The sequence below is a fragment of the Zasmidium cellare genome, assembly GCF_010093935.1.
Source record: "Zasmidium cellare ATCC 36951 unplaced genomic scaffold M409scaffold_2, whole genome shotgun sequence".
Lineage (NCBI taxonomy): Eukaryota > Fungi > Ascomycota > Dothideomycetes > Mycosphaerellales > Mycosphaerellaceae > Zasmidium > Zasmidium cellare.
The window spans coordinates 1,513,318-1,537,840 of record NW_022986946.1 but is presented as its reverse complement, the minus strand read 5'-3'; the positions used below and the strand labels follow the sequence as shown (position 1 = coordinate 1,537,840).

Here is a 24,523-nt window from a genome sequence, read left to right as displayed (position 1 = left end):
GAGTACGATAGCATCTCCCAGCCTCCAACATGTCGGCTTCACGAGCCCTCCCACGGGCAGCGCTCTCCCTACGGACGACAGCTGTGAAAGTGCCCAAGTCAAGTCGTCTGCTATCAGCACCAGCAGCCGTCTCCAGGACCTTGTCCACCAAGGCACTACGACACCCGCAATCAGAAGTCAAATCGAAGACCTTTTTCAACACATCTTACGCCCAGCAACGGCGAGCACAGAGCTCCAATGCCTCTCCAGCGCCACAATTCTTCACTGAAGAGAACCCAGGCCGAACGGCATTATATGACCTTCACCTGCAACATGGCGCAAAGATGGTACCATTCGGTGGCTACTCAATGCCTGTGCAGTACTCCGATCTTTCCGTCGGCGAGAGCCACCACTGGACTCGAGAGAAGGCCTCTCTATTCGACGTTGGCCACATGGTTCAGTATCACGTCGAAGGACCAGGAGCTGAGGCTTTCCTGGAATCCATCACCCCAGCTGGCTTGAAGGACATGAAGCCAGGAACGTCCTCCTTATCTGCCCTTTTGCACCCGCAAACAGGCGGCATCGTCGACGACTGCATCATCACCCGCCTGGAAGAAGGTCCTAAGCATCTCTTCTATCTCGTGGCCAACGCCGGCTGCAGAGAAAAGGACTACAAATTCCTGTCATCCGCCATCGAGAACTGGGACAACACTACGAACCCTGTAGCTCAACTCCGCCACCTGGAACACGATGGGAGGCCATACGGATTGATCGCCCTCCAAGGCCCTCTTGCCGCTGAGATCCTTCAATCCGCCCTGGCCGATACCTGCAAAGTCGACGTGAACAAGTGGTACTTCGGCAGCATGAAGTACATCACATTATCTCTACCAATGGGCGAAAGCCTCCCCATCGTCGCCAGCCGAGCAGGATATACTGGCGAGGACGGCTTCGAGCTCTCAATCCACCCTTCGCAGACTGTGGAGGTCACCAAACACCTCCTCGAAACCGCCACTCCGGAGAAGCTGCGCTTCGCAGGCCTTGGCGCCCGCGACAGTCTCCGTCTCGAAGCAGGCATGTGTCTCTACGGCCACGACCTCGACGACACCACAACACCCGTAGAAGGAGCTCTAGCCTGGATCATCCCCAAGGACCGCCGTGCAGGTGAACGTGCCAACTTCAACGGCGCTGAGACCATCATTCCCCAACTCACGCCCGTCTCGAAAGGCGGAGCTGGCGTCTCACGGCGTAGGGTGGGACTCACAGTGGAAGGCGCACCAGCACGTGAAGGCGCCGAGATCGTGGACACAGACGGCAACGTCATCGGAAAGATCACATCTGGCTGCCCGAGCCCGACCATGAAGAAAAATATCGCCATGGGCTACATCAAAGACGGCATGCACAAGTCTGGGACGGAAGTACAAGTGGTCGTGAGAGGGAAGAAGAGGAATGCAGTGGTTACACGCATGCCGTTTGTTCCGTCGAAATATTTCAAGCCTGCGTAATTGCAAGTCGCAGTGCGTGATGTGGGCTTCTGACTACCCAGACCTCTTCATCATTACCCAGACCCATGGTTCATCCCTGTTCTTCGAAGGGACATTGCTGGAGAGCTTAGCCCCAGTGCATCTCCAGCCCGCATTCAACATTGTTATTAAAGCTCCTGTAATGGAGCGGACGACTCTTCATATAGTCGTCCAGTAAAGTCGTCAAAATCATCATTCGATGGAACTCCTGCTTCGAGGGTTCATATTTTCTGTCTTTGCTTGCGTATCCAGCCGTCTCTTTGCCGAATCAACTCTTTCATTCCTGTCAATGTGTTAGATGTGAAGAGCTCATAGGTGGTCTCTGCGCACTTACTCTGCTTGCTCGGCGAAAGATATCTTTCAACGCCACTGCCGCTTTCTTGCTTGGTGCGGACAGTATTCCCGGTGCGGCTAGTGATCTTGTTCTCTCTACTGGCTCTGCTTGCGCTCGCTCTGCTGCGACGGCTCTCGGCTCTGCTTCTGCTTGCTCGGCTGCTGCTGCTGCGTGCGTGGCGCCTGCCAGTACGTCTGAATATGGGTCAGTGCCGTGAAAGCCGGTATGAAGGCGTCTCTACATTTGTCGGCGAAGTCCGGGCGCTTAACCGTCTTCACGTGCTTCGAGGAGCCCTCGCTTGAGGATGATGAACTCGAGTATGACCCGCTCTTCTTCAGGACACCCTTGTTGGGCTTCGGTCGGCTTGCTGATGGGCGTAACTTGCGGCATGGTAGAGGTGCACCAACATCGAACGACTTGACCTCCCTAGGTGTCACGTCGCCTTTGTTCTTGGTGTTTGGGACGGTGAGGTTGTTTGATGGATCTGATGCGATCTTCACGCTGAGCGATGCTCGATGTTCGCCTCCCTTGTGTGATCCTTCGACGTCGTCTGTTCCGAGTCCACGTTCAGCGGCTCCTTGTGACGTGGCAATTTGATTGCGGGCGCGGAGCAGTGTTGCTGTCTTCAATGCATTGGCGATGCCGTCGTCTTCATCTTCGCTATCAGACTCGATGGCGCTCTCATGATGGTCGGATGTCCTAAGCTTTATGGGCTGGAGGACTTCCTGTTCTTGTTTGGCGTCGTACGCCGCCACGCAACGGTCGGATTCTTCTGCGGCTCGTTCATCCTGCCTGGATCTACGCTCGGCGTAGCTCAAACGCTTCTGCTGAGCCAGTTGACGGAATTTGGAGCTAGCATCGCTTGAGACCTCGTCGTCTTCGCTGTCGGACGCGATCGCATCTTCAACATCGGCTACCAAAACGAGCTTGATGTCCTCTTTCGCAGGAGTCATACTCTTCTTGCCCTCGTGGGCTTGAACTTGTCGCATTGTGCTGTCCTTTCTCGGCTGCTGATCGCCATGCGCGTGAAGATTGCCCTGCACTGTGTGCGCGCGACGCATGTGCCGAGTCTGGTCTAGGTGGAGGATTTCTGATGGTGGCTTGCGGTTGAGGTTAGTTTGAGATGGCTTGCAAGTGACTCCAGCAAGTTCATCTGCCGTCCATGTGCTGCATGCTGCACCGCCTTGCCATGTTCGCCGCCTCTCGCCCAGCCCAGGCTTCTTGTCACGATTGGTGACGCGTTCGAGCTCGCCCGAACTCTTGGTGGGACGGCAAAGCGAGCTAGGATGGTGCTCTCTGATATGCCTCAATTCCCATGAGTCGAAGAGAGCTCCGGTTGGGCGCGGAAAGCCCATGATTGGTTTGTAGGTTGACACCGACGGTCGTGCCGTCTGGGAGTGAGAGTGTGACATCCTGTTAGGAATCAAGAAGCCTCGCTGTATGATGCAGCCGTTGCTGTCCACGACCGTCGATGGGCGACGTTCTGGGTAAACCACCTTGCGCTCGACCCTGCCAAATCCAGACTCGATGGCCTCGCGCAGCGCGTTGGGCGGCGGCGGCTGATTCATAGCTTGTGCGAATGCCGTGATGTTGCGATGCTTGTGATAAGGAGATGCGACGTGTGAATGTGAAGGGTAAATGTGAAGCGAGTGCGCAGAGAGCGTGATGTCGTGCGGTGCATGAGTGTCGCAGAGTGCGAGCGACTTGAACGTGAAGGCACATGTGATTCTAGGGGGGCTCTTGGCGCAAGCCAATAGAATGAAAGATAATAGAAGTCCTGCAGCTGCCCCCCGCCACCTACATTTTTCACAGTTTCACTTCTTCAGGTGAACTTGCTCACTGGGTAGGTGCGCGAATGGCTTGTGTCTTCGATCATGACGTTCTTATGTCCTACTCATAGTAACTCAACTTTCCGACAGCGCTGTGTCTGGACGGAATTTGTTAGCCTCTTTGCAATATCTTCTTGAGGTTGACACGAAGTTGGAAGTGTCAAGTTAGCCGATTCGCACTTTCCACTAGATCTTGCTTGCGAGCCAAGGCGGCTCAACTTGGCATGCTGCTAGTCTTTCAGGTCAGCGGCTTGAAAGCCTCACATTTGGTCGATGCGACGAAAGAGCGCTGGCTTCCGAAATGGTCAGCATACAGTGATGGAATACGTCACCTGGAGATGGATCAGGCCGTCGACGAATACGGACGTGGGAACAGCTGGAGCTCACCTTTCAGAGGCGCATCTAAACTGTCAGCATAGTGGTAATCTGTTATTACGTTTGACATGAGATATAAAGAGCATGATAATTCTCTTGTTCATGTGATGGTGGAAGTACAGGACGTGAAGTGAAAGAATACCAGATCGTCATATGCAAGTGCGGATCCTCCCGCCTCGCGGATGCAAGGAACGTGAAAGCTTATCTTCGTACGACCAAGTCGGAATTCGTCATTCTCAGGGTCCATCGAGCTCTGTTTTTCGTCCTAGCTTTTACCTTGACCGCATTGCTGCTCAAGACTGCTCTTGTAATTTGCTAAAAAGTGCGCCGGTCGAACTTCACCAAGGTTCCTCAAACTATCAGCAGCACCAATCATGGCAACGTGAGTGAAGACAAATCCCACGTGGGGCTATACGAGAAATTGGCTCGGAAGCATGTGACAAGTCTAACGGCGAGGATCAGCAACATCACCTGGCACGCGGGCCTCACCCGCAAGGAGCGCACCGAACTCCGCAAGCAGAAGGGTGCGACCATCTGGTTCACTGGCCTCTCTGCCTCGGGCAAGTCGACCATTGCCACGGCTCTGGAGCAGCACTTGCTTCACCTTGGTCTGCAGACTTATCGTCTTGACGGTGACAATGTCCGCTTTGGGTTGAACAAGGACTTGGGCTTCTCGCCTAAGGACCGGGAGGAGAACATTCGTCGGATTGCTGAGGTGGGTCTACATCCATACTACATGTGAAGGACTTTGTCTTATCTCTGCTTCAGGTCGCCAAGCTCTTCGCCGACTCTACCACCCTCGCCCTCACCTCCTTCATCTCCCCCTACAAAGCCGACCGCGAGCTTGCACGAAAACTGCACGCCGACACCACCAACACCGACTCCCCTCTCCCATTCATCGAGGTCTTCGTCGACATCCCAGTGGAGGAAGCGGAGAAGAGAGATCCAAAGGGCCTGTACAAGAAGGCTAGAGCAGGCGAGATCAAGGAGTTCACCGGTATCAGCGCTCCATACGAGGCTCCAGAGAACGCAGAGATCCACATCCACTCTGAGAAGACGAGCGTTGAGGAGGCGGTGGCTATCATCACGAAGTACTTGGAGGAGAAGGGATTGTTGAAGGCTTGAAGAGGGATATCACCGGCGAGGAATGATGAGCAACCTGGAAGAGCCATAGAAATCAGACGATATGTACAGGACTTGTCGATATGACGAATGGCAGAATTTCGAAGGGCCGACCATCGTGCCGAAGAAAGGTAACTCCCAAGTTTGTTGGTCCTTAATACTCTTCATACCCTCAGACAGCAAACCGCCGAAGCCCCAGAGAACCTCTCTTGCAGACTGTAAAAATCACCACAACAGGAAAAAGAATCAACCTCACCATCTTCACCCACGAAATACCCGTCCACGCGGAACCCGCGCGCTCTATCACAGCCCTGCTCATTCTCATTCTCCCATCACATGACAACCCTAAGCCCACGCCAGACCGTCCGAGCGCGCGGCGAGAAGTCCGGCTTCCTTTCAACAGACAGATCTTCGCAGGGATACACCCTTGCAAGCACGTGTGGAGAAGAGATGTGGAGTCGCCGCCTGTTTCTTCGGCGACACCGAGGGCGACGATGCCTGGTCTCTTCTCGGTCTCGTACGGGCGCGAGTAATGATGGGAGTAAAAGTTGAAGACAAGCTGTTGTGAGATGAGGATGTGACTTTTTCTTCTCTTCTTTCATTCTTCTCGTTTCGCGTCGTCGTTTGGGACGTGGTGGTATCTTGCTATTCGTACAGTTTCCGTCTATAGACCGCTTCTCTCCACAAGATCTGATAGGGATATCTCAAAATTTCCAATCTCGGGTGCCTAAGCTGCCCTTTTTCGCTTCCCGAACTCCTCGCTAGTATACAACACATGTGATAATTCCAAATTGCTTTTCCTCAGGACCTCTTCGTTGGAATGGCCGCCTTGAGCAATGCTACAATCTCCTCTGAATTGGACTGACCCTCGGCCATCTGAAGGGGAGTCTCGTAATTTTCATTCCGCCGTAGTGGATCCGCCCCGTGTCTGAGAAGCGTCTTCGTCATGCTCACTGACCCGGTCATGATTGCGCAATGTAACGGGGTGTTGCCATCTGCCATCGGGTGGTTCGGGTTGGCCTTGGCCTTGAGGAGCAGTTCCGTGATTTCGGTGTTGCCGGGCCATACCGACCAGTGGATCGCGGCAACGTTGATGAAGGACAAGCTGTTGACGTCTGGCTTGGACTCCAAGAGGAGGGCAACGAGCTCTGGTGAGCCGTATTTGCAGGCGTACATCAGCGGTGTCGTTTTGTAACTGTTGTTGATGTTCACGTCCGCGCCTCGCTCGAGGAAGAATCGTACTAGCTCCATGTCGTTGTTTCTGATTGCTTGATGAAGTGGACTGCTGGCAGACTGGCTTGTGTTTGGGTTGAGCTCTGCGTTGTGCGCGAGGAGTAGCTCGGCGGCATCGTATTGGCCATAAGATGCAGCACCTGCTAGTGGGCAGATGTGACCCGCCTTTGCTGGCTTGAACGACTCGAAAAGGCCTCCAACAAGAACCGAGCAGTTGATGGGTGCGCCTTGTGCCAGGAGCAGTTGAATGCCAGTCAGATCACCAGAGCAAGCAGCATCGAACAGTTGATTGCCCAAGGCATGCTTCTCCTTGGCGCTCATGGTGAGATTTGAAGGTGAGGGTATTGAGCTGGTGGTGTTGATTTGTGCTGACGATGTTCTGGGTGACGAGGTAGGTGATGCTGTTGGTGATGTGGTTGCGGGAGATGCTGGTGGTGACCATTTTGCTTTGGTAGCTTGAAACGATGGAGGTGCCGTGACAGGTAACGAAGGTCTCTTGTTGCGCATGATCGATCGACCGGCTTCAGAAGTGTTTCGTGTTCGTGTAGCCGCAATACCTCCTCTGTGAACTGTTAGGACATGGAAGATGTTTGTCGCGGGGCGGCTGTTGACTTGCCGTTGTCTTATGCTCTCATTGAACATGAAAGAGTCTTGTCGTCGGAGGCTTTCGTTGCTGGAACCATCGTCGGCGGCCTCTAAGCTATGGGGCGAAGAGTTCAAGCCCAGGTGTTGGAACGACCTCATGGTATCGAAGCCCATTGTGACAGGGTGTTGGTGGCACTAGTTGGTGAGAGTGTTGTATGCTCGCCAAGATGATCGACTAGCTCTGGAGGATTTGGATCCTGAGTGGAAGGGCCGCAGATCTAAGAGATATATTCTCCGACAACGTGCTGCCCAATGTGCCAAGACGACAGGTGCAAGAAGGCGATGCTCAGCTGAGAGGGGTAGAGAGATGGTGGTCTGTGTGAGATAGGGCGACCGCCAGGTGAGACTGGGCGATTCGGTGAAGGGGCGGTCTCAGGGGGAGAAATAATACAGCATCAAGAGCGTGGGTGCTACGCTGCGGGCACGAAACAGTCGGAGAGACATGTAGAAGAGCGGATGTGACATGCCCGTCACAGTCAGGGCAGGCCAAAGCTTACTGATGGCGTCGACGTGGTGGAGTAATCCACGGGCCATGGGCGGGCATCGTAGGGCCAGCTGCAGAGTTAGATGAGCCGTGGTGAGAGCGGAGGGAGGGAGGTGGAAGCGCACGCCGCTACTTTGACTGCGAAGAGCGTAGGATTTGGTGGAGCACAGGCCTGTGAGGACGGTGAAGAAACAGAAGCTAGCGACTGTGCACGGCTGCTCCGCCTCATCAAGTGTGGATGCAACCCTGCGGCATTGCGCAAGGTTGGCCCCGAAGCGGCAAAGCACTCATCGTGCTGCTCCGTTGCACATGATGCGACATCGTTATCATGGTTGTTGACGGCACAGCCGGTCGCTGCATGAACGGGCTGCGTGTCTCGCTTGTTGCTGGCTCGGAGTTGGTGTCGCGCTGACAATTTGACATCTCGGCCCTTGCGCCATTCACATTGCGCTAGCAAACGAAGGATTAGGGCTGAAGGCACGGCCCGCTACTTGGAGGAAAGTGGGCCCTCTTGAGCTTGGCGGTCCACGCTCGTCACTCGTCACTCGTCACTTCATGCGCTTGTACCTGGACGACACTGCCACAAACACCTCCACAACCCGGCGCGTGCATTGTTGAATGGCGCATGCATGCCACAGTGACCGCTCATCGACATACCGCCGCACACGTCCCACATCATCCTCGCCGACCGCAACTCACTGTCACCGCACATCCACCCGACCATGATCAAGTTGAAGCTCGGCAACAGGACGCCCTCGGCGGCCTCGACTGATGGTCAGCCGCCCGCCGCCCAGAATGCTGGCTCTCCTCAGCCAGCATCAAGCTCTGTGCCGGCGCCTGTCAAACTGAAGCTCAGTGTGTCACAACCACCAACTCCTATCGAACAGTCCGGGCAGCCTGCTTTCCCCACTGCGCCAGAAGCTCCATCGGATAAGAAGAAGCGGCCATATCAGCGCAAGCAGGATGGGTCTGCTAAGAGCAAGAAGCGGGCTGCCGATGCAGACAACTCGCCAGCTGCTAAGCGCGTCGCCAGCGGAACTGGCCTGGGTCGCAAGCTCTCCATCAAGCCACCGGCGCCCCAAGGATCAGTTGACGTTGTCAAACCAAAGATACAGCTGGGGAAGAGGAAATCGTCTGTGCCAAAGATACTCGACCTGAGGGCGCGTGGTAAGGCGCCACCGCGACCAAAAGGTGTTGGCTATGATTCGGAAGATTCGGACACGGAGAAAGATCCAGCCCTCCAGCAGGGACTGGTCTTGCGCATGGAGGACGGAGAAGACGCTCAATATCTGAAAGAGGCTATAGCCAAGGGACAAGTTGGTCCACATCCGAGTCAGGGCGATGCGGAGGTATCAGTCAAGTTCATCGAGAAGAACTACCGCCGCGCGATCATCAAGATACGAGGACGAATGTACGCCGCGGCTCTGGTGGACATCCCGTGCATCGTCGAGTCAATGAAGAGTTTCGACAAGAAGGGATGGTGGAAGGTGGCAGACATTTCTCAGATGCTGCTCGTGCTGGGACGATGCAACAGCGAGGAAGAGGCCAAGACGTATGCGTTGCCGAAGGAGGTCAACAAGGATAACTTCCAATACGCTCATGGCCTCACGCCTCCGATGCACTGGGTACGCAAGCGGAGGTTTCGAAAGAGAATGAACTACAACGAAATCGCCAACGTGGAAGAGGAAGTCGAGAAGCTGCTCAAGGCAGACGAGGACTGGGAGAAAGACGGCGGTACTGTCACGACTATCACCCCCGCAGAACAAGAGAAAGCATTGGAAGCGCAGGCATATGACGAGTACGACGAAGACGCAGAAGGCGAAGCCATCGAAACGGTCGAGACGGACGGACAAGAGTACGAAGAAGAAGTCCCAGAGGGCGAAGAAGATCCCGACCTCGAAGCCAACCTCCAAGCCATGTTCGACGCAGAAGGCGACATGGACGTGAGCGAACTCGTCACCGAATCCCCCGCCCCCATCGCCGACCAAGCCGCATCCATGTCGGCCGTTGAGAACGCCATGCAAGAAGACTTCACACCCATCGGCACCCCCGCAGGTGGAGTCGGCATGACCCCGCAAGAGCCCACGTCAGACGAGGAAGAAGAGTCAGATGAGGACGAGGAAGACTCCCCCGACGTCGTGGACGAAGACGCCGCGGCCAAGGCCGCCGAGCGCGCCCAGCAACTCGAGGAAGTGGCTGATCTCGAGCGTGAGGTGGAGCGCGCGAGACAGAAGGTGCAGGCTATGACGAACCAGCTGCTGAGACAGCGTGAGATGCAGAAGTTGGCGAGTCTGGAGGAGGATCTGCGGGTCAAGAAGCAGGTGTTTGGGTTGGTGGATCCAGAGGATTGAGCGTGCATGACAGAAAAGTGCATGTAGATCCCAAGGCATGGGTAGTCATGAATGAGACATGAGAAGATCTCCCCATGAGAGGGAGATTCTAGCATTGAGGCAATATTCATGGCCGGTGAGGCCTCTATCGATTGTGTATCGTCTCCCTCGCTCTTTTTCGTGTCTCAGTGGCCATTCGCTACGCCGTTGGAGACCTTTTGCTCCCTGACAACAACTTGCTCGAGCGCTTGTCTGATGTCCGCAACGAGATCATCAGCGTCCTCTACACCGCAAGAGACTCGCACGAGATCGTCGAAGACGCCTATTCAATGGTCAGTACATGCACATATTCTCTCATCAAGAGTTTATAATGCTCACCTGCTGCTTCGCGCTGTTCCTTCGGAATACCCATATGCGTCATGGAAGCCGGCACTTCGACCAAACTCTCCACACCACCCAACGACTCCGCCAACGTAAAAATCTGCGTCGCCTCACAGAAGCGATCTGCCGCCGGCTTGCCTCCCTTTATCCGGAACGAGAGCATTCCACCACCCATACCATTGCGATGTTGCTTGATCGCAATCTTCCTCTGCTTGTGCGAATCCAGACCGGGGTAGTTGACCGCAATGACGTGCGGGCTCGCCTCCAGTGCCTCCGCGATGACCTGCGCGTTCTTGCTGGCTTCCCGGGCTCGGAGATGGAGCGTCTTGACGCCTCGGTGGGCGAGCCAGCAGTCGAAGGGGCTGGGGACGGCGCCGATGGCGTTTTGCAGGAATTTCAGGCGCTCGAAGAGGGAGTCGGAGTTGAAGGCTGCGACGCCCATGAGGACGTCCGAGTGCCCGTTGATGTATTTGGTCACGCTGTGCACGACGATGTCGGCGCCGTGCTCGAGTGGGTTTTGGATGTATGGGGACATGAAGGTGTTGTCTACTACGACCATGATCCCGCTCTTGTGTGCGATGTCTGCGATTGCTCTGATGTCTACCAGGGAGAGAGTAGGGTTCGAGGGCGATTCGATCCAGATCAACTTCGTTTCGGATGTGATCAACTCTTCCACGTCGAGTTCGATGCTCGGTGTGAAGGTCACTCGCACGCCATGTGCAGACGCAACCTTTGTGAAGTATCTGTGCGTGCCTCCGTACACATCTGAGACTGAAACCACATGGCTGCCAGCTGCCAGACTCTGCAGAATGATAGCGGTAGTTGTGGATCCAGACGCAAATGCCAGAGCATATTTTGCCTTTTCCAGCGCTGCGATCGATCGCTCAAAGTTCCAGCGGTTCGGGTTCGAGGATCGTGTGTATTCGTGCTCGCCGACTGGGACACCCACGGACGTCTGCGCGAATGTCGTGCTGAGGGAGATTGGCTCGATGACTGCTCCGGTCACTGGATCGTGTGGCGAGCCGGCGTGCACTGCGAGCGTGCCGAATTTGTGGACGGGCGAGGGAGCGCGAGGGGGGGTCTCGATGGGGCCGTGGCCATTGGTCTCGGGGACGGTCATGTTGGGCGACTTGCTTGTGTGCGGTGGTATCGCAGTCAAATTTCTGTGTTGGACTCGAATGGGTTTACAGAGCCGCAGGGGCAGCAGCTGTTTCTTTGGCTCGCGGATGAGGGGTAGGCGCGTACGGAGGGGAAGTTGCAGCGAAGCCGTGGCGACGATGGGTTTGGTATTATAGGCAAGCCTCTGTGAAGAAACGAGCGTGTGAGGAGCAGGTGAGCAGCGATGACCAACGTCGAAGAAGGCGAGGGAAGCGGTGAGTTCGTTGCCTTTCCCTGTAGGGCGTCAACACGCGCGAGGCGAGCGTCTTGTAATTGAATGCTTAGAAATTAAACTCGCCGTGAGCCGCCTTTAAACTTTGGTGTATCATGTCACGTCATTTCTGAATGCCCGAGGGAAACAAAGCCTATCCTTTGCTCATTTTCGAGCATGTCCTTTCAGTATCCATGATTCCTCAATTCTAGGCCCAATGAGGTGCTTTCACAGGAATGGCAGTGATCAAGATTGAACGCAGGACCCAGAAGCTCAGCGAAGCATACCAGATCTACGTGCCTTGCATATGCGATCTGTTGTGTTCCTGGCAATCCTTCGAGAAGGGACTGGTCATGTACATCAGACGCCAACCAAGCCCTCGAAGGCGCAATCTAGAGCTGCTCGAGGCTTCAAAGCCAAGGCATACAGTAGTCCAAGCATTTGACGACCGCCGACCCGGATATGAATCAGACGCAGGAAGTCTAGTCATTCCCGATGTTGCTGACTCTTTGGTGCCGGTCATAGCTGCTTCATTCACATTCGCGTGGATGTCCGCATGTCGTCTGTGAGTAACTGGCCCTTGTATGAGAATGGCTGTCAGGCCACGATTCGGACAAGCCTCCGTCTGATGCTTCACCAATCCTCTGCGCCTCAGCAGGTTCTCTCCACGATATGCCCACCACAACTGCATCTTGATCTGGTCGGAGTCGCCAGCGAGGTTGAGGCTGATGGCGTGTCCCACAAGGACTTAAGGCGTTCCGTCGCAAGAGGTACCTAGGTACGGCGCACTTGCCACGCGTACGTCTGCCGAACAGTGAATATGAACAGCCAACCCGTGAATCATCAAGGCATTGCGTTCGAAAATGTGGCTCACGAAGAGCGAGAGGCTTCTAAAGAAGTGACGTTGACGATAAGATATGGAGGCAGCTTCGCCGTTTCATGCTTGGCTTGATTTTATTTAGACTTCCGGTCCGAATTTGGGAAGATGTTCGGGTCGAACCAAGCATTCCAGAGGTTCCAATCAATCTTCGTCAGCCATGCGCTGAGCACGCTGCAAAATGAAGATACGAAGTGGTACATCGAATAGACGCAGCGATAATCGCGAAGCTACCTGCATGCTCGGAAAGCTGTTTAGCAGTGTACAAGTGTATTCTAGTCAGGGCTGCTGCTGGGGCTTCCCGTGCCGTGCAAACGTTTCCAGTTGCGTTTGATCCTTGCGTAGTGAAAATCGCCGCCTTGTCGTCCACGTAACCCCCTTTCTCCCTATCATGGCTTCCCACATCGGCAGGCCCGCAGTCGACTTCCTTCTTGTGCGCCTGTCTTTCTAATATCCTGTTCCACGGGGAAACGCAGCGTGTCACACGCTTTTCTTGCTTCTATTTGTTTGCCGTGACAAGTGCCAGTTGTTAGTCGCGAACTACATGCGCGCTTCTCTGGCACTTTCGCGACCGTCATGCCGCCCGTACGATTGCTGCAGCTGGCTGCCGCGGCTCTTCTCGTATTCACATTGAGTTACTTCCTCTTAGTGCCTTCTTGGACACCAAGGGACTACGTTTCACAATGGCAGAATGCGGCGCTCTCGGCCCAAGCGTCAAACAACATCACCCTGGACATCGAAGTCCTGAACCTACTGGAGGCGCCCGCCAAATTCAGCTATCAGCGCATCTGCATCAATGCCAGGGAGAAGCGTGGGCTGAGCCGACAGTCCCTTATCCAGTTTCCTGATGAGATACTGGACTACAATGCCTTCACTGATGTGTCCTTGGACGCGCCCGATCCTGAAGCCGAGAGCTTGCTGCCGCTATGCCAAAACGCTTACGACATTGATGTGCCGGAGTTCAGTTCACCTCAGCGTGTCAACACCGCAGAACTGATGCTCGGCGTGGCGACTACCCTCAGCAGAGTAAGGGACAGTCTACCTACTTTCTCACGATGGCTATCCGATACTGGCTCGCCATTGGTGTGCCTCTTGGTGGACCAAAGGAACCTCGAGGATAAGAAGAAAGACGTTGAGAAGGCGTACTCGGAAGCAGCAGCACTCGGCATCGAACTCATTCTGGAGCCATACCGTGGCACTTTCGAGCATGATAGCGAGGGTCTCAAGAACTTCGGCCTCGCCACGGTCCTCGACAAACACCGTCGAGAGGAAACCAAGTGGTTCGGCATCATTGACGACGACACTTTCTTCCTGTCTTTGCCGCGTATGCTCGATGCTCTAGAGCCATATGATCCGGAGAAGTTGTGGTACATAGGAGCTCTCACCGAAGGTCACACTCGAGTGGCACAAGAGGGTTTCAAAGCTTGGGGTGGCGCTGGCTTTTTCATATCACCGCCTCTCATGCAGACGCTTGCCGAGAATGCCGTCGAATGCACTCCGCTGGACAAGTTCTTTGGAGATCTTCTCTGGCGCGATTGCATTCTTGAAGTCACCTCGCCTACTGTACACCTTACGGAACTGCGTGGCCTCAACCAGATCGACTTGTGGAACGATCTATCTGGTTGGTACGAAGCTGGATTCAATCCTATTCTGACGGTCCATCACTGGAAGAGCTGGCACTTCTTCCCTATTGCAGTCTCGCATCTCGTCACCGACATCGCCGGACCAGACTCTCTTTTGCAGCGCTACCAGTTCGGCAACAACACCGTCTTTACAAATGGCTACAGTATGGTCGACTATCCAAAAGGACTGCCTGATCTCAATTTGGTCGAATTGACAATGACGGAGGACGTGAATGTCAAACGACCGCCAGAACAGCTCGAATTCCACCACAGCATGGGCCATACCAGGCCGGCACTGGACATTGGCAAGGAGAAGATCAGCTGGGAATTCAAACATGGCGTCAAAACTCTCGACGAGTCTGTCAGGCAGTTCTACGTCAACGAGGACGACAACGGTTTCAGCATCATTGAGATCAATTGGAGGCACGTTTGAAGGACCAGGACTCATGGATGAATCGAAATTGAGTCTGAGGGACCGCACAAGGACGACACGAAGGCCCGTGCCAGCTGTCGACCTTGTTCACCGATCAGATTCGTCCTTCGAGATGGAAATGTGCTCAGACCTGCCTTACGTCCGTCATATGAGCAACGTGCTCGAGACGTGTACGAGTATTCTCGATTCGCTGCAGCATATCGAGCTATCGACTCTGTGTGCTGGGGATGGAGGCATGCCAATGGAGAAGGAGACGCGAGATCGGGGCCTTTGATGATACCCAACCTTATAGGACTTAAGTCCCACCATGATACCAACTAGTAGATAACTCAGCTAGACTTTGAGCGTTCAGCAGCATGGCCGGCGTTCAGGTCGGAAGTCACAATGTAGTTCAACTGAAAATTACATGATTCAATAGTGTTCCCCATTGTCCCTTGTCTTTGAGCAGGCGGTCTGTAAATTTCCTGGTTTTGAATGTGATGGACCGTCGTCGCCTATATAATCAACTTCTTCACTATGGTATTTCGCCATTCGTGGCCGATTGCCTTTACTGACTGACGCTCCTAAGCTCGCAGTCGTAAATATAGAAGCAGTCGTGATGCAGGTCAAAAGCATGGTCCGGCCCAGCTGACGAAGGATCTACTAGGTGCAGTGGCGGCGTGGCCTCAAGCCGAATGCGAGACCTGACTTGTGTTTCTAATGCTTGACGACCGCTTACCCCTTAAGCATTTATTTCTTTGTTACGCTTTTCTTCTCGACACTCCTTACCGACGACCCGATTCTAGCGACGTTGCGCGAAGCAAGGGAGTGAGCCAAGGCCAAGACAGCGGTGTCTGCGGTTGAGAGACTGGGAACAACGTCCATCCACGGAGCTGAAAAAGGAGGGCCGGGAAAGACGCTGGACATATCTCTGCAGGACACCATCCTCTCGCAGCATATACCACGACTACGTGATCACGGGTGTCTTCGGCTGAGCCTTTGCTTGTCTTCGCGCCATATGACTGCGCGGGAATGGACGCTCTGAAATCACCACATCGAAGCGAAATGTCCTGGCTTCCAAAGTCGCGGCGTGTCACGCTGCTCGTCGCGGTTCTTGTGGTTTTTGGATTGTACACGTTCAGCAGCAGTTGGCAGAGCGCGCCCTCAGATGCCGTTCCGGTTCCAGCGACAGTTCCACATGCAGTGAAGACCAACCCCACTGTACCGGGAGACTGGACCTTCATCGCGAACCGAGATCGCAATAACCACTCTTTGACCTCCGACCAATGCTTCCAAGCATTTCCCGACCTCTACAAGGAAATCGATCGATCCCGCGCCTTCTGGAAAGCGCGCCAGGGTGACCAGAAACTCACAGAAGAGCAATGGGGCTTGAAGTGGAGCAAAGATGGAGGACTGAGAGTTATGATTTGGGAGGGCCAGGTATACATTATTGAGTCGCGCGGGCTCAATCATTTCAGACATTGGAGAGAACGGTCGCATGCGACACTCCACAATCTTCAAAGAGCAGTGATTGGAGCGAGGGAGCCGGTCCCCAACATTGAGTTCTCCATTAAGATCAATGATAATATCGAGTTGACAGAGGAGCATCCAAACTCGACGGTTTGGAACTTCAACCGCAATATCTATGACAAGGCTATGGAGCAGGTGTGGCTGATACCTGATTTCAACTTCTGGAGCTATCCACGAGTGGCTCCTTCGTATGGGGATTATCAACGGATAGCGATGGAGGTCGGGTCAGACTACAACGCGAAGAAGCCCAAGCTCGTCTGGCGTGGCACGACGGACTTCAACCCAGAGATCCGGCTCAAGCTGATTGAGCAGAGCGAAGGCAAGGCTTGGTCAGATGTGCATAGAGTGGCGGAAGATGTCAACGACGAAGAGGCCACGAAGTACAGGATCACCATGCCGGATCACTGCAAGTACAAATTCGCTGTACACACGGAGGGCACCACCTGGTCGGGTAGGCTGAAGTACCTGCTCAGCTGCCACTCCACCATTCTCATTCACCCCTTGACGTACGTCACTCATCTATACCACCTCCTCGAGGCCGACGGCCCCAACCAAAACTACGTCCTCGTGGACAAGGAGTGGAAGGAGCTGCCAGCCACGATGGACACGTTGCTCGCGGACAACAGCAAAGCTAAGAAGATTGCCGACAATGCAGCAGCGAAGTTCCGAGATCAATACTTCACACCTGCAGCGCAGACCTGCTACTTCAGGCAGCTGTTCAAGGTCTGGTCAGAGATGACCCCGGTGCCTGAGCCGTATGAGTACAAAACTCATGCAGACGGCACGAAGACTAAGGAGTGGCGTGGCATGACTTATGAGGAATATGTGTAAGTGAGACTGGTAGATCGATTGAGAGGAAGATGCTGACTACTGCAATAGGTTCTGGGACAAGGGCTACAACGACGACTGATAAACTCGATGCGGCAAGCCACCCTTGATAACGCGTTTAAGCGATTGAAATGGAGCTGTAGGTTGAGTCTCTGGCTAGAAACGCTACTTTGTCCGGAATCATGTCGGTGTTCGAAGGTGAGGTGGAATGGAATTGCTGCTCTCAGTGTCCCTTGGAAAATGAAGCATTTAGCAAGGCGTTTGGATTTACTACTGTAGAAGTCGTTGAGCGTAAGGTCTATGGGCATTTTGAGATCCTTTCTGTTCTGTAGTATGTACCGAATCTGAAGACGGCTGGTCTACCACACTGTGCCATGACTTTTTGGCTTACTCGCAGTCCCTTACCAGCACTTGCAGATTTCCAAAGATCACGAACAGCATCAACACATCCGACATCGAAGATTTCAACCCGGGCAAGCAACATGGCACAGGCGCCCACGATTGACAGGGTACTCAACCTCGCGGCCGACTCGCCAGATGATGTCTTGACGCATCTGCAGTCGCATCCTGAGCTGGCTTCAAAAACCGATGCTCATGGATACAACCTAGTCGCTGCAGCAGCATCTTATGGACACGACCGGCTACTGAAGGCGCTCATAAATGACTACAAAGTCGACCCAAACATCAAGGACGAAGACGGCGAGACAGCACTTTTCAATGTCGAAGAGGTGCGAATGGCGAAAGAACTCATCGAACTCGGAACAGACTTGAGCCTCCCCAACAACGAAGGCCAAACCGCGGCGGAGAAGCTGGACGATGAAGACGAGCAGCCGGCTATCGCTGCCTTTCTTCGCGAAATCGCAGCGGGTGCCTCAGCTGGAGGCGCCTCCACCTGGACAGAGACTGCCGTCGAAAACGCATCGCCAACCTTCACCGAGCATCGACCAACAACCTCGACAGATGCTAATGGCACTCATCCTCCGCCGCCGCTGCCGAATGGTCTTCAGCTCAATGTTGGTACTATGAGTCCTGGAGAAGCGGGAGACGAGCCTGATCCGGAGTTCAGACGGCGGATTGAGGAGCTTGCTTCGCATCCTGATTTTCAGGGTGAGGAGGGACAGCGAGAACTTCGACGACTTATTCAGGATGCTATTTCTGGTGTTACGGGCGAGTCTCAGGCGCCGGCTTCGAGTCGGCGACGGGTGGATTGAAGACTTGGACGACATGTCAAATGTATCAAACTCTGAGATTGCTTCAGGAGAGCACATGCCGTCCAAGGACCGCTTCATTATGGCCCACACTTCGAATGCGAACACCCGGTCTCTGGCTTTGCACAGGCTTCGTTACTAACATCCGCTCGATCTGTCTTCATGATTAGTCGAACTGCACGACGGTGGCGTCGAAACGGCAGAACAGGCTAAATGCATGAATACGAATGCTACGAACGCTGCGTGTCAGACGAGTATCGCCTTGGTCTATCACCTCTACGCCAATGCCACACACTGGCAACATGCGCCAAGGCTGATGAGGTCCGTCAATAAAGGCTTCGAAGTCGGGGGCACCACAACATGGATCTTCGCGACCTAGATTGCATCTGATACCAGTATACAAGGGACTAGGCGTTGCCACGCGACATTGTTCCAAGGTTCTTCCACACTTCGCTTCTACTCGATTATCACGATTCCGACTTGCTTCGGCTCCCAATCTCCCGACACTTTACCCGTGCGATATGCGGGGTTGATGCTACCGTACTCTCGCTAGCAAGGGTATCCCTCTCCGCGTGGAGAAGCACTGGATGCCATCCTGGGGTTGCACGCGGTGCTGTACAGGTCACGACCATGCGGTGATGCCATGGCCATGCCATGATCTGGGCGAAGATCGGCAGCAGGTGCTGAATAGGCATTCGACGGCGCGAGGCCAAAACGTTTCGATCTTGTGATATGTGAACGTCTTTCCTCTTGCATGCTGTCCGTCTTCTCTTGCATTTTCTACGCTGCTGGTGTATTGATACAAAACTGGGTCACTTGTGATTGCTTCGGGTTGGCACGTTGGGTCGCCCACTGCTCACGACCTACATTATGGCGATTTTCAAGAAGCATTCGCTCAAGACTGGGAACACCACTCGTACCCAGGCGTCCCAATTGACATTGCGCCAGTCGATCTGTGGGTGACTGCGCGACATTGCGGCTACGCCAATACAAATACTGACAGCTTCATAGATCCGCTCTTCCTGGTCACGATCCTCTTCTTCCTATGGTCGGTAAAACGTTATCTCAACACAGAGCCTTGACTGACTGAGAGCTCGGTAGGGGATTCTCGTATGGCCTCCTTGATACGCTGAACAAGCACTTTCAAAACACCTTGGGCATCACAAGAGCTCGGTCGTCTGGTCTACAAGCAGCGTACTTCGGTGCCTATCCACTTGCCAGTCTTGGACACGCAAACTGGCTGTGAGTGGACAACGTCCCATCTTGATCGAGTTCTACATGCTGACGTGATCAGGCTGCGACACTACGGCTTCAAGATCGTCTTCATCTGGGGCCTCTGCCTCTACGGCGTTGGAGCCCTGGTAGCATGGCCCTGCCTTGTATATCGATCGTTCGGGGGATTCTGCGCAGCCATCTTCATCATCGGTAATGGACTTGGATCCCTGGAAACCGCGGCGAATCCATACATCACCATCTGCGGTCCTCCCCGATACTCTGAGATCCGTATCAACTTCTCGCAGGCTTTCAACGGTATTGGCACCGTCATTGCACCAGTGCTTGGGTCTTACGTCTTCTTTAAGAACACTGTACGTGTACTGAAGGGCAAAAGGCACCCTATTTCGTGTCTGAGACATTCGCTGACCTGCCGCCCTTCGCTTGTAGGGTGAGGGAGCCGATGCATTGAAAAATGTACAATGGGTCTATCTAGCGATTGCGTGCTTTGTATTTTTGTTAGCCGCAGTATTCTATGTCTCGCCGATCCCTGAGATCACTGACGCCGATATGGAGTTCCAAGCCGACGAGGCGAACGCCAACGTCGCCCAGGGCCCTTTCTGGAAGCAGTATAGGCTGTTCCATGCTGCCTTTGCTCAGTTCTGGTGAGTATTTGCTGCTTCTTGCTAGGTATGGCAACTCGCTAACATTCATTTAACGATTTAGCTACACCGGTGCTCAGGTTGCCATTGCAAGTTACTTCATCAACTACTGCACTGACGAGGCTGGGAAGACATCAGCAGCTGGAGCTCAATTGCTTGCTGGGGCCCAAGGAGCTTTTGCCCTCGGTCGTTTCGTTGGTGTGGCGATCATGAGATATGTCAGACCTCGATGGGTCTTCTTATGCTACCTGACCTTGTGAGTCACATAGACCGCGCAGGCCCTCTTGGAGGCTTCAGCTGACACTGCTCACAGGTGCATCGTCTTCATATCCCCGTCCATCGCCCAGAGAGGCAATACCGGTATCAGTATGCTTTACTTGACGCTCTTCTTTGAATCCATATGCTTTCCAACAATCATGGCGTTATCTATGCGAGGCCTTGGAAAGTACAGTAAACGAGGCTCTGGATTTGTAGTCGGAGGAGTATCAGGCGGAGCCGTGGTGCCACCGGCATTAGGAGCAGCAGCCGATGCCTCCAACACAGCAGTAGCAATGGCAGTCCCACTGGGCTTCTTCGTCTTGGCCTGGTCGTACTCTCTGGCGGTCAACTTTGTCCCAGCATATCGAATCCCGGTGGATCGTCAGTACGAGAGCAAGCTGGCCGTGGAGACTACTCCGAAGGACGAGGAGAGTGGCAGTGGTGGGGAGAATGAGATCCATGAGATGGGAGAGCCGGAGAAGGGAGGTGTCACGCATACTGAGAGTAATGGGGAGGAGATTAGTGAGGTTCGGAAGGTTGACTGAAGTACCTCTGTTGGCCTGTTCGAAATGACATGGTTGGAAGTGGAAGATATGGAAATATGGTTCTTCTAATTTCTCAAAAACAAACATCCATGCGTCTGTCCTTCTGCCTCCAATCTGAACGACGAGTGTGGTCTAATTGATATGTCAAATGATACGAACGGTACGAGCCGTTTAGCACGTGACTTTCGTGTCGCGTCGAGTGAATCCAAAGCTTCAGCTAATTGAGCTTCCTGCCATCACATGCATTTTCTAATTCACCATGCCCGCGGCCACTCGAAGCACGAATAAAAAGCCGCCTTCGCGCGTCACGCGGCAGACGCGGCAGACGCTCAACAAACAACCTCAAGACTGGGATTTGGTTTCGCGACAAGACGAACAAGACCCGATTGACGACTTTGTGCACGACGAACCCGCCCAGAACTACGCCGAATCGTTCGCACATGACATCCCCAATCACCACGACATCCTCGACAGTCGCGAACCACTTCAAACGACTTCTCGCTCGGCGCCTTTCCGCAGTATGGCCGAGCAGGTTGGCCGTGAGGCCGAGATGTTTGCAGAGAAGCTTGATCGCTTCTTAGACGACCATCCAACGTCGGACCCAACGCGAGAAAAGTACGAGGCAATACTCGATTTGGTGGAAGGCTTCAAGGGGATAGCAGAAGACGCTGTCAAATCACTACAGAAGAATCATGAGCGTGATGTGGCTTTGCAGCTCCGCAAGGAGTGGAATGAGAGACATAAGCTTCCGACGCAAAGTACGGCTCTCATCCCCACTACAGAGTTGGGCTCTGAGCCACCTCTGTCGAAGGATAGGGCGAAGAAAGTTCAGGAGTCGAGGCAATGGCAACAGGAGGCGGACATCTGGGAGCTTTTCCGGATTATGCTCGAGCTACACCACAATCCAGACCCGGACGCGGTAGAGCGAGCGAGGCAGCATGCGTTGGATCGGTTGGGGAATGTGCATCGGTACAGAGGCGAAGAGGATGTTTTCTCTCACTTCGTGTTGCAGAACGACCTGGCGCGCGAGCGACTAATGGTGAAGAGATGGTTGGAACAGACTGTGGATCATCAAGAGACAGATCTGAGCGGAATCTCGCAGGAGCTAGAGTCGAAGACAAGCCGAGGCAGAGGCATGTGGAAGAATGGCTGGATGCATACCCGCGAGAAGATCAAGAGCGAGAAGAGGACGCGCTCGTGGTCGAACGCGCCTGGTGGGCCTCTACCGCACATCAAGCGCAAGGACAACACCCAGCTCTTAGTCACCACTCTAGATCCCGACGCAGCCTCGCGGCAGGGACGAGCACTGGAGAAGGAAGACGAGTACTTCGACCGAGCTGTGTGGATCACCTGCTGGGAGATGCTTCGGAGAGGCAAGAATTGGGGAGAGGTCAGCGATTGGTGTGAGAACCAACGTGAAGGTTGGCGAGCAATGTCTCTCGGAATGGCTACGGACCCAGCGGACACTCTCACCAAAGCAAATTGGCGACATATGTGCTATCTCGCCTCGCAAGCTGACACTTTCGGAGACTACGAGGCCGCAGTCTATGGTCTCCTGGGAGGCGGAGTTGGTGCACTGCAAAAGGTCTGCCAGAAAGTTGACGACAAGCTTTACGCTTACTACAACGCCGCGCTCATACGGCAATTCGACCAATACCTAGCAACTCACTTTCCGGACAGGGCACCTCCAGCTCGACGTGGTTTGGGCGACGATGTGCTCAAGGATCCTCAGGAGCAGATTGTCGAACTCATTGAGAGGTTGAGGAAGCAGCCAGAGACCAGCACAGAAGCAATCAAACCGATGAAGATCATTCAAAGCTATCTGTTGGCCAACGATGTGGGCAGCATGATCCACACAATGGGCTACGCCATAGCGGTCACGGACTCTTTGCGCAGTGATGAGGACCACCTGATTGTTCGACTGAAGCCCTTCTGGTCTGGTCAGGGCAATCAGCCGGAAGCAGAGGTCGCGCTCGACCCGCAGACTTTGAGGATTGCTACTCTCATGAGTATCATCCTGGCCGAGCTAAGGACCGGTACTCTCGAGCAAGACGAGCGCGATGCAGAGGATAATGTGACTGTGGCGTACGTTCAATACCTACGCGACGCTCGAAATCGAGACATCATCCCTCTTTATGTCTCGCGCTTGTCGCCCACCAGACGCATCGTCACCATGGCCGGCTCGCTGGAGGATGTCAAGTCTCCAGGTGAGCAAGAGTTCATGCTCAGTCTGATGAGGAAGTACGACATGGACTACATTCAGATCCTGAACACAAACCTCGGTTATCTACTGAGACGATATATGAATCCTCCACTGGATAGTGTCACACCCTTCAGATTGCTCGAGAAAACGGATGACCCGCTATACCCAGGACAACGTGTGAACCTCAAGGCCTTCCCTGAAACTTACCCGACTACGGATGAGGCCATTGTTGGAGCCTTGCAGTGGTTCAATATCATCGAGGGGCACTGGGATCAGACATTCCACAGCATGAGCATTGCGCTACGCAAGTGCTTGAGTACGTATCACCTTCGACATGTTGAAATTGAGACTATCACTAACATGTTACAGTGGCTGGCAGTCTTGCATGCGCACTGAGAATTGTCTCAGAGTTCCCATACGATGACCTGTCGAAGCGAAAGACGTACCAAGTCATTGGAAAATCAGTCAATTTGGCAACATATGGGGAATTCCCAGAGGCAGAGTATGACACTTGGAGTACGCTCGCAAGTCAGGCACAGTCCTACCATGACCTGACGCACGTCGTCGAGGTCCTCAAGACGTTCGTCTACTACCGACAGCAGGAAGCTCAGTACACTGAAAAGGCGATGAAACTGTCAGCAGCTCCGTTGGATCTCAAGGAAGCCAAAGAGCAGGTCGACGATTTCATGGAGCTTGTTCTGCACGGGAATCTCTTGACTACCCCAATAACCGAGGACGAGGAACGTGGTCTGGAATACATCCGCAAGCAGTACATCCCGGAAATCCTCATCGCGTACAACACCGTTCTGCACAGTGCCGGAGCTGCCATCTCTCGCGAGAACCTCATCCAGTCGATGGACCTGTCTGTGACCATTGCCAACACCGAGGTTCTCGTCGAGGCCGTCAAGAAAGAGGGTAGGATGCGGGAGCTGGTTGATTCATTTGCAGAGACTAGCAAGAAGATGTTGATCCTGAAGGCGGAGGGCAAGCCGTGGCGGCCACGCAAGGATCGCGAAGGCAAAGACTTGGGATTGTGGGAGATCGGACCGCCGCAGAGCTTTGAGAACAACCATGAAGTCTCCATCTAGTGGATGACAAGACGGCAGTGGTTGTGACTTGAGTAGAGGGTGTGATGAAGAGATGATGCACAAGATGGTGAGCAAAAGCAGGATTGTTATCGAGAGTTGTGCTTGTACGATACGCGGGCATGTGAAAGGGATGTCGCAGTGGCCCGTTTCGGGGCCTCGGCAAGTGGAGCCCTCGTCATGGCTACCACCAAATACCAAACACTTCGAGATACGTACATTGCTCACTTCAAAGTGGTGAAACTACATTCCCTAGCATCGCTGCTCCCCTTTACGACTTGTGGTCATCTGCGCTCTGACTGGTATCGGTAATGCGTGGTGGGCAAGGTGTTTCAGATCGCGTCGGTGAAGGTGCGGCACGCGGACACTCTGGAAAGGGTTCGTGACATGTGAAAGTCGATCTTTTGGCGGAAACAGGCATCACCTTCTCTGCACTCCCGTCTTTTCGATATCGGTCCTGGAGACTTGCGAACGACGTTT

The 24,523-nt window shown here is 54.0% G+C and overlaps 11 protein-coding genes across 11 annotated transcripts; 8 read left to right on the top strand and 3 right to left on the bottom strand.

Annotated features, from left to right (window-relative positions):
• Window positions 1-29: 29 nt before the first annotated feature.
• M409DRAFT_17173 (uncharacterized protein) lies at window positions 30-1,481 on the top strand (the record flags this gene model as incomplete). The annotated part of the gene is made up of 1 exon (XM_033803941.1): window positions 30-1,481. One exon carries the CDS (start codon window positions 30-32, stop codon window positions 1,479-1,481), a length of 1,452 nt encoding a protein of 483 aa, XP_033674116.1.
• A 447-nt stretch (window positions 1,482-1,928) lies between these two features.
• M409DRAFT_49701 (uncharacterized protein) lies at window positions 1,929-3,401 on the bottom strand (the record flags this gene model as incomplete). The annotated part of the gene is made up of 1 exon (XM_033811317.1): window positions 1,929-3,401. The coding sequence occupies one exon, from the start codon at window positions 3,399-3,401 to the stop codon at window positions 1,929-1,931; it is 1,473 nt and encodes a 490-aa protein (XP_033674115.1).
• Window positions 3,402-4,411: 1,010 nt separating this feature from the next.
• On the top strand, window positions 4,412-5,162 carry M409DRAFT_17171 (uncharacterized protein; the record flags this gene model as incomplete). The annotated part of the gene is made up of 3 exons (XM_033803940.1): window positions 4,412-4,419; window positions 4,500-4,752; window positions 4,806-5,162. 3 exons carry the CDS (start codon window positions 4,412-4,414, stop codon window positions 5,160-5,162), a joined length of 618 nt encoding a protein of 205 aa, XP_033674114.1.
• A 169-nt stretch (window positions 5,163-5,331) lies between these two features.
• Window positions 5,332-7,151, bottom strand: M409DRAFT_49699 (uncharacterized protein; the record flags this gene model as incomplete). Its single annotated transcript, XM_033811316.1, has 2 exons — window positions 5,332-5,718; window positions 6,114-7,151. The coding sequence occupies 2 exons, from the start codon at window positions 7,149-7,151 to the stop codon at window positions 5,332-5,334; spliced, it is 1,425 nt and encodes a 474-aa protein (XP_033674113.1).
• A 1,092-nt stretch (window positions 7,152-8,243) lies between these two features.
• Window positions 8,244-9,872, top strand: M409DRAFT_49698 (uncharacterized protein; the record flags this gene model as incomplete). The annotated part of the gene is made up of 1 exon (XM_033811315.1): window positions 8,244-9,872. The coding sequence occupies one exon, from the start codon at window positions 8,244-8,246 to the stop codon at window positions 9,870-9,872; it is 1,629 nt and encodes a 542-aa protein (XP_033674112.1).
• Window positions 9,873-10,036: 164 nt separating this feature from the next.
• Window positions 10,037-11,352, bottom strand: M409DRAFT_17168 (uncharacterized protein; the record flags this gene model as incomplete). Its single annotated transcript, XM_033803939.1, has 2 exons — window positions 10,037-10,173; window positions 10,230-11,352. 2 exons carry the CDS (start codon window positions 11,350-11,352, stop codon window positions 10,037-10,039), a joined length of 1,260 nt encoding a protein of 419 aa, XP_033674111.1.
• Window positions 11,353-12,869: 1,517 nt separating this feature from the next.
• On the top strand, window positions 12,870-14,533 carry M409DRAFT_62793 (glycosyltransferase family 31 protein; the record flags this gene model as incomplete). Its single annotated transcript, XM_033815314.1, has 2 exons — window positions 12,870-12,911; window positions 13,169-14,533. 2 exons carry the CDS (start codon window positions 12,870-12,872, stop codon window positions 14,531-14,533), a joined length of 1,407 nt encoding a protein of 468 aa, XP_033674110.1.
• A 1,044-nt stretch (window positions 14,534-15,577) lies between these two features.
• M409DRAFT_62792 (uncharacterized protein) lies at window positions 15,578-16,952 on the top strand (the record flags this gene model as incomplete). The annotated part of the gene is made up of 2 exons (XM_033815313.1): window positions 15,578-16,869; window positions 16,922-16,952. 2 exons carry the CDS (start codon window positions 15,578-15,580, stop codon window positions 16,950-16,952), a joined length of 1,323 nt encoding a protein of 440 aa, XP_033674109.1.
• A 400-nt stretch (window positions 16,953-17,352) lies between these two features.
• M409DRAFT_17165 (uncharacterized protein) lies at window positions 17,353-18,081 on the top strand (the record flags this gene model as incomplete). The annotated part of the gene is made up of 1 exon (XM_033803938.1): window positions 17,353-18,081. One exon carries the CDS (start codon window positions 17,353-17,355, stop codon window positions 18,079-18,081), a length of 729 nt encoding a protein of 242 aa, XP_033674108.1.
• An 867-nt stretch (window positions 18,082-18,948) lies between these two features.
• M409DRAFT_17164 (uncharacterized protein) lies at window positions 18,949-20,755 on the top strand (the record flags this gene model as incomplete). The annotated part of the gene is made up of 7 exons (XM_033803937.1): window positions 18,949-19,033; window positions 19,090-19,126; window positions 19,180-19,320; window positions 19,373-19,664; window positions 19,741-19,955; window positions 20,017-20,208; window positions 20,266-20,755. 7 exons carry the CDS (start codon window positions 18,949-18,951, stop codon window positions 20,753-20,755), a joined length of 1,452 nt encoding a protein of 483 aa, XP_033674107.1.
• Window positions 20,756-21,275: 520 nt separating this feature from the next.
• Window positions 21,276-24,046, top strand: M409DRAFT_62789 (uncharacterized protein; the record flags this gene model as incomplete). Its single annotated transcript, XM_033815312.1, has 2 exons — window positions 21,276-23,274; window positions 23,328-24,046. 2 exons carry the CDS (start codon window positions 21,276-21,278, stop codon window positions 24,044-24,046), a joined length of 2,718 nt encoding a protein of 905 aa, XP_033674106.1.
• Between the last annotated feature and the right edge of the window lie 477 nt (window positions 24,047-24,523).